General features: G+C 57.1%; 1 protein-coding gene and 1 long non-coding RNA gene across 2 annotated transcripts in view; both read left to right on the top strand.

Moving 5' to 3' along the window:
- LOC106728093 overlaps positions 1-2,435 on the top strand; it is an 18,182-nt gene extending 15,747 nt beyond the window's left edge. The window contains exon 4 of the long non-coding RNA XR_001364341.1: positions 2,425-2,435. This is a non-coding gene — a long non-coding RNA (uncharacterized LOC106728093). The remainder of the gene's footprint in view (positions 1-2,424) is intronic.
- A 2,031-nt stretch (positions 2,436-4,466) lies between these two features.
- The window catches only part of LOC102243875 (mitochondrial basic amino acids transporter-like), a 7,249-nt gene continuing 3,736 nt past the window's right edge, over positions 4,467-7,979 (top strand). Inside the window, exons 1-2 of the mRNA XM_014549048.1 lie at positions 4,467-4,986; positions 5,066-5,109. Coding sequence (XP_014404534.1) covers positions 4,923-4,986; positions 5,066-5,109 — 108 coding nt within the window. The 5' untranslated portion in view covers positions 4,467-4,922. The remainder of the gene's footprint in view (positions 4,987-5,065; positions 5,110-7,979) is intronic.

Here is a 7,979-nt window from a genome sequence, read left to right on the forward strand (position 1 = left end):
ACCTGCGGGCGCTCGGCCCAGGGGCTGGCCCCCTGGCTGCGGTTTCTCATCTGCAAAATGGGGATAAGAAAGCTCTCATCTCTCGGGGCTCTCGTGGGCGTGAATTGACACCAGGCCCGGGAGCTGCTGTTTTTAAATCCTTCCAGGCGCGTTCGGGCAGGAGGTCTGGGGCCCCGCGGCAGCTCTGATTTGGCGGAGACGGGGGGCCGCCAGGAAGGTGCCTCGTCGCCCCCTGCGCCCTCCTCGCCCAAGGCCCCTGGTGTCCTGCAGGTGTCCTGGGAGTTTGGGGTTCGGGGTAGGAATCCTCGTCCCTCAGCTCCATCCCATCTGGAGCGAGGTCCGCTCCCGGCCTCGAGAAGTTTGGGGCTGGCTCCACCTTCTCCTGCAGCCTTCTGGGCAGAGCTGGGGCACCGATCACCCCCGAGCGGGCCAGCCTGTGAGCACTGCCAGGCGCTCGCTGGACCCCAGGCCCGGGTCACCTTTGGCACGCTGCCCCCTTCCTGCCTCTATCAGTGAGCTGCTGGGGGGCGGACTCCACCCGAGTGGCAGAGTGGCCTGACGCCCTGTGGCTAGCTCTTGGGCTTACGTGGACGTGTCTCCCAACGTGGGACACCTTCCCGGAGGCCGGGCCTTGACGCTGGCTAGGTCCAAGCCTGCGTTCCCTGGAGGCCCTGGTGGGTGTGCAGTCCCTGGTCTGCTGTGGCCCTGCCTGTTTGGCTTTTAGCTTCTCTGCTTTTACTTGGAGAGTTAATTTACTCAAACCTGGGAGCCAGGTTTCGCCATGGGAATTTGGCGATGAGTTGGCAGGCCCTGCCTCCTGGGCAGAGAGAGGGCTGGCTGGGTGTCCAGGGCCCAGTCCAGCTCTGACCTCCGGCTTCTCTCCTCCAGCACCTGCCAGTGGTGGGTGCCCCGGAGGAAGAGGCGTGCCTTAAGCTCTGGGTGAGAGAAGGCTGGTGAAGGGAGTGTGGTGTGTGGGAAGGAATTTAAGAATTTACCAGACTGTTACCCAGTCAGGCCTCAGGAAACCACAGACTAGAGCAGGGGTGGACAAACTTTTTGACTCGAGGGCCACAATGGGTTCTTAAACTGGACCGGAGGGCCGGAACAAAAGCATGGATGGAGTGTTTGTGTGAACTAATATAAATTCAAAGTAAACATCATTACATAAAAGGGTACGGTCTTTTTTTTGTTTGTTTATTCATTTCAAACGAGCCGGATCCGGCCCGCGGGCCGTAGTTTGCCCACGGCTGGACTAGAGCCTCAAAAGCGGGTAGAAACCCCAGAGTTTTCAAGAAGCCAGTGGAGAATTTCTCCCAGCCCAGGCCCCGGAGGAGACAGGAAGGAGGGGCCTCTGCCCATCCAGCTGTCATCCCTCCACCCTCCTCTGATCCTACTCTGCTCCTCTTTCTCTTCCCTTCATGTCTGCCCCCCCTCTCTGCTGCCTCCACCCTCCACTCCGTGGTGGCTCCAGAGGGTGGGGGGCTGTCCCAGGGCCAAGGCCCCTTTCCAACTTTTTGGGGAACGTGGGTTGTCTCCCCAGAGGGGCAGGATTCCTTCTGTTTTCCTGCAGGTGTCCTGGGAGTTTGGGGTTCGGGATAGGAATCCTCGTCCCAGGCCAGGCTGCTTAGAGACGTCCAGTCACTCTGGGCTCTTGCTCAGGCAGCGCCTCTTCCTAGAATGCCTTTCGGCCCATCCTCACCAGGCCCCAGGGTCCAGCGGCCTGCTGAGCTGTAGGCGCTTCACCAGCTGCCCCCCACTGTCCACTGGGGTCCCCATGCAAGCACAGGGTGAGTGGTGTCCACCTACCTCCCTGCTGTGTGAGCCGAGGCCTGAGCCTCCCAGGTGGACGAGGGTGAAAGTAGCTGCCGGGAGGGGTGCAAAGGGTCAGTATGAGAAGTGGAGGGACTAGTACAAAATCATACTGCCCGCTCCTACCACAGAGCAGGCAAGGGCAGTCCTCTCCCCTTTAACCCATGCAACAGTGACCTGGTTGTGTGCCAGGGCCGCCGTGGCCCCCTGGCATGGCCTGGCCCTTGCAGGGAGGCTGCAGGAACCATGTGCAGGTGACACCTCCCCCTCAGAGCGTGCCCCCGCCCCCCCAGATGCCCCTGTCTGGCTCCTCAAGGCCTGGAGGCTCAGGGCAGATGAGGTCGGAGCTTCTCCTCGGTGGCCGGGGTCCCTAGGTTCTGACTTCCCAGTCAGGGGAGGACAGACAGCACACCAGGCTGTTTGTCTGAGGGTGGATCTCCTGTTCAACTGGCTCTTAGAGAGGCCAGGCAGGACCTTGATTGACAGCAACCTCGGGGCCTTGGAAGGCTCAGTATGCCTGCCTGCTCTCCAACCAGGGGGCCAGCCTCAGGTCTTCTGCCTGCTTAGACCCTGGACTCTGGTTGGGGGTCTCCCTGCTGGGGGCATGTGTAGGAGGAAGTGCAGGGGGACGCCCTGTGGGGAGGACAGGTACCCTCCCACCCCTGCTGCCAGGTGCCTTCAAGATGGTGGCTCCCTCCGCCTCTCTGGACGGTCATGGGGTGGGAGGTGTCCCCGCGAGTCCAGCTTCTGTAGGGCAGTGGGCATTGGCTTTGGAGTTGGGAGACAGGGTCCTCTCAGGGAGATGGCCTGGCGAGGCCTCCTGGCTCTCAGGTGACTGTGAGGTTAAAAGGATGAGGCTTCGGAGGCCCGAGGCCCTGACACAGGCAGGCCCCGCGGCCCACTCTGCCTGCAGATGTTCTGGGCGAGGGCGCTGAGACCAGTGAAGGGAGCGAGTGGGAATGCAGGTGTCTGCCCCCGGAGACCCTGCCTGGGACCTGCCAGCAGAGGCCGGTGGGTGAGGGTCTGCCCCTCCCATCCCAGAGGCTGAGACAAGTCTGGAGCCGGAGGCAGGACCTCTCCCACAGGGAGGGAACCTCCAGCGCTCCCAGCACCTGCATCCCTGGGACCCCGAGGCTGGGCCTGGCCACCAGGAGCCTGGTGGGCTGGAGGGGTCCAGCCGGAGGCAGAAGGAAGGCCAATCAGCATACCACGGGCAAGTGTTAGGTATCCCAAACACCCCGAATCCAGTTACAGCCCAAGAAGAGAGGCTCTAGATCTAGGATTTTCAAATTCAAAACATGAAATGGAAAAAAAAAAAAAGGCTGATCTCACTCTACAGAAGCTAAGTGTGTCTCAGGACCAAAACCACAGTGTGGAAGCCAGGTCTCCTCGTCCACCTGTGAGCGTCAGGGCTCAGGAGGAGGAAAGGGCTGGCGATGGCGACTGTGATAAGTGAAAGTGGAAATTTTCTCTGATCACAAAAAGGTGAGTCTGCAGAGTGACGGCTGGTGCAGTGCCAGGCAGGGTTGTTTTGAAGAAGAAAGGCACACGCCCTTGGCATCTCCAGCGGCATTCCTGAAGTCCACGATAAAATCTCAGTCTTCCTGTCTGAATAAATCAGTTATTGACACAGAAAAAGCCTGGAAGCCAGAGGACTTCTGGGACGCCGCCCCCTTCGCACCTCGCCCCAGAGCCTCAGCAGACACAGAACCATTCCCTGGCGGCCTTAAAAAGAAAAGGCTTTTGCAGAAGAGCTGGATTCCCGGGGGGCATTTCCCAGTGGGTTACAGGGTTTGAGTCCTGGCTCCACCATTTCTAATTTATACATTTTTTATTGATTTCAGAGAGGAAGGGAAAGAGAGAAAAATTGAAACATCAGTGATGAGAGAGAATCATTGATCAGCTGCCTTCTGCACGACCCCTACTGGGGACTGAGCCTGCAACACCAGGCATGTGCCCTGACTAGGAATCGAGCTGTGACTTCCTGGTTCATTGGTCGACACTCAACCACTGAGCCACACCAGCCGGGCCCGGCTTCTCCATTTCTAGCTGTGTGGCGTGGACATGTTACATGCCTTAGTTTCCTCATCCATCAAATGGGCGAATAGTCCTTTCTGTATAGGTATCAAGAGAGAGAACTAGTATAGGTACAAAACTAAGAATAGTAACCAGCAGGCAGAAACACTACATGTTAGCTGTTTTAATTATACGTAAACACTCCTGGCGGTAAAAGGACTCTAGGATGTACACACATAAAATTCTAGGGAGAAGCCCTGGCCGGTGTGGCTCAGTGGGTTGAACATCGTCCCCTGCACCAAGGTTCGATTCCTGGCCTGGGCACATGCCCGGGTTGCAGGTTCATCCCCGTCTCGGTGTGTGTATGGTAGGCAACCAACTGATCGCTGTTTCTTTCTCACATCGATGTCTCTCTCTCTCTCTCTCTCTCTCTCTCTCTCTCCCCCCCTCTCCCTCTCCCTCTCCCTCCCCCTTCCTCTTTTTCTGAAACCAATAAAAACATATTTTTTAAAAATCCTAGGGAGGAAAGCGCGGCAGTTACTCAGTCTCACTGAACCTCAGCATCTCCGCCATGAGGTGGGGTAACAAGGCGTCTGCAATCTGCACAGCGTGCAGGACTCAGAAGTGTCTGTGAGCCTTTGTCTCCGAGGGGGGCTGGATTTTGGCAGGGCCGGGGCCGACACACCACCAGGCATGACCGCAGTCACAAGCTGTTCCCTGGGTATCAGGCGACTCCCACTCGGGAAGGGAGTGGTCAGCCGGCACTTGCCACGCACCAGGTCCTGGGTGGGTGTTTCCCGGGAATCCCCTGGGGGAAGTCGGTGCTCACACCAGGACTGACTCGGAGATGAGGCTCAGACACTGAGCCCTTTGTGAGCTCGGCCAGCTGGTGACAGAGGGGAAACCCAATTCTGAGTGAGGGTCCAAGTCCAAAGTTTCTGGAGTCCCCTGCCAATGCCAGGGGTGTTTGGAGCAGTGGGACCATGCAGCCCCCAGGGGACATCTTCTGTTTCAGCTGCGTGAGCAGCAGGGTGAGGGAGAGACACCAGCTTTGAGTTGGACAGATCCTGGCATGACCTTGGGGATGTCACCCTCACATGCTCCCTCATCCTCCAGCCATGAGGATTAAGGGGCTCCGGGGAGGAGCTCGGTGCACAGCAGGTAACGGCCTCCCATAGCTCCACCCCCCACTGCGGGTGTCTGAGATATCTGGGTCTCAAGTCCCCCTTTCTTCCTCCAGGTGTGGCAGGCGTGCTGGTGGGACACCCATTTGACACGGTCAAGGTGAGTCACTTGTCGTGGTTTTAGTGTCGGGCCCTGTGGAGGCCCACACAGAGGACAGAAGCCTGCAGGGTCTCAGTGGCTGGGGCTCCTTCCCAGGGCCCACCTTAGGAACCCTCAGGGTCTTCCCACAGGTCCTAGGGCAGTGGTTCTCAACCTTCCTAATGCCGCGACCCTTTAATACAGTTCCTCATGTTGTGGTGACCCCCAACCATAAAATTATTTTCGTTGCTACTTCATAACTGTAATGTTGCTACTGTTATGAATTGTAATGTAAATATCTGATATGCAGGATGTATTTTCATTGTTACAAATTGAACATAATTAAAGCATAGTGATTAATCACAAAAACAATATGTAATTATATATGTGTTTTCCGATGGTCTTAGGCGACCCCTGTGAAAGGGTCGTTCAACCACCAAAGGGGTCAAGACCCACAAGTTGAGAACCGCTGCCCTAGAATACGTGGAGCAGAATCCTCTTAAATCTTTGGCTGAGCACTGAACTGTGCTTGCAAGGAGTCATACTCCACAAAGTGGGGTTCAGAAAGCAGTGTGCCAAACAAGCAAACAATTCCCAGAGCTCACTCAGCATGAGGAATGGGTTTTGTCCCCCAACCCAGATTGGAACGATGTGATAATACAGGGATCAGTAGATAGAGTCCTCAGAAGTACACTTTCATAGCCTTAGAGCTTTAAAAGCAGGCCTCAACCAGAACAAGCAGATTCCAAATAACTTACCTGCCTGCACTGAGCCGAGTGGGCCGGGCCTCCTGGTCTGCCCCACATCTCCCGGCAGGGGCGGCCTGTCCAGGTCCATCCTGGGGCTTGGCCAGCTGAGACCGGGTGGGGGGGCGGCCAGTTTCCCCTCGCTGAGAGCAGGGATCCCCAACTGTTCTTGCAAAACAACTCCAGACCGCTTCCTAAAGGAAAGAAAAGCTCAGGGAGAAAATACAGAAAAATCCAAACTCGTCAGGATTCCCCAGGAAGGTGACCGTCATTGTCAAGACATTGGTGAGCGTTTCCCAGGGCAGGTGCACACCTGCGCGGTGCTGGCGGGCAGCACGCAGCAAGCCCCGCGCCCCGAGAAACCCGAGTCCCAGGTTCTCAGACGCCTCAGAGCAGAAACCAAGCAAGGCCACGTCCTCCCTCCAGACGTTCCAGCTCAGATTTTCCCTGTGGTTGGGGTTTCACGCCCTTGAACTAGCCAAGTCAGGGCCCGACCTCATCTGCTCACCCAGGAGCCAGGGCGTCTGTTGTACACGGCAGGGCACAGGGCAGACCTGTCCCCTGTGAACACTGCCCACGGGGGGAGGGCAGAGCTCAGGCAAGGACATCCCCTTCGCTGGTTCGAGGCGGGCTTCCGGTCTCCTTGTTTCCGGACCCAGGGGTTCCTCTGCCAGGAAAAGGACCTGCGAGCTGGGGGCTGGGTGTCCTGCAGCAGAGATGTTGGGGCCACGCCTTACGCACGGGCTCCTGGGGAAGGTCTGTCCCTGGGCCTGGTGCAGGGCCAGGCCTCCCTCCCGCTGGTCTGCGCAGTGACGTGGGCCTGTCACTTTGCTTCTGGGCCCAGACGTCCCCGTCTGCACAGTGAGGGGTTGGGCAAGATTCCTGAGGCCCCGGTGGTGACCGGCGCACGGTGTAGACTATGTGGGAGGAGAGGCCGGTCCCGAAGAGCACAGGTTTCCTCCCATCGCCCTGCGGGCGGGTCCGGGGAGGAGGCTGAAGGGCCAGGCTTTCTGGCCACACAGCGGCCCCTGAGTTCCCTGAGGGCCACCGAGAGCGAGGCCCTGGTGGCGTGTGTCCACACGGCTGCCCAGGCTCTGCTCAGCTGACCGCCTGTGAAGCCTGTCCACAGCCAGGCAGCCCAGGCCAGCCTGGCAGTGTCCACGTTGTGCTGTGTTTATATCTGGTGGTCACGTGTTGTAAAGGCCTCTTGAAGCTGCGTCCAGCCAAGAAGTGGCTCTGATTCACATCCTCAGCCCAGCTCTGCGGAGGCCGCTCCGAGCTGTGACTCAGCCCAGGCCTGGCCAGGCCTTCTGCAGGCTCCCGTTGGGTCCCTCAGGCCAGAGCACTGGTCCTGGCATCCCTGCCCCCTCTGGCTCCTGAGCCAGACAAGCACCCCTTATAGCAAGTGGGGTGCAGGAGCTTCTGCACCTCCTGGGCTAATGCTCTCTGGAACCCCCTTACCGGGCACCTAGAGGGAGCAAATCTGTGACTTTTTTTTTCCCCCCGCCAGCATCACATCTGGGCAAACTGTCTTTAAAATCTGAGTTTTTTATAAAGGGGAGAAACCTGTCCCAGTCATCACCTTCCGTGACCGTATTGTCCCGCCCAGGGCTCACATGGTGCTGGGCGTGGAGCGCTCTTGTGGTTTAATTTAATGTTATAATGGCTTCATTTTTTTACTGGCTGTTTTCCATTATAAAAGTTAAACGCTCTTCTTACAAGCAAATTGGGAAATGTAGAAAAGCAAGTGACTTCCTCCAGCAGACCAACCTGCCCTCACACCCCGTGCGTGGCCTTCCCCTGGGCAGGCGACGTTTCTGTGTATAGTCATCAGGTACACACACATTTTTTTGGTTGGCTTTCTGTTACAAAAGTAATTCAAGTTGTAAAAAAATTTAACCGTAACAGAGACATATAAACTTAAAGGAAAAAAACCACAGTCCTTCATACATCGTCCCCGCCCAGTGGATGATTTCTGCTGAAAAACAAATGTCCTACATGCTTGCTTCTGCAGAGATAGGATTTGTTTCATAGCCCTGCAGCTGAAATGAAAACTTAATGTATAGGAAAGGGCAAAGGTGCTAAGAGTGCAAACCTAGGAATCTTGGGAGAAGAACAAGGCCCGAAGCCCCCTCCCCTCTCCAA

The sequence above is a fragment of the Myotis brandtii genome, unplaced genomic scaffold (assembly GCF_000412655.1).
Source record: "Myotis brandtii unplaced genomic scaffold, ASM41265v1 scaffold535, whole genome shotgun sequence".
Classification (NCBI taxonomy): Eukaryota; Metazoa; Chordata; class Mammalia; order Chiroptera; family Vespertilionidae; genus Myotis; species Myotis brandtii.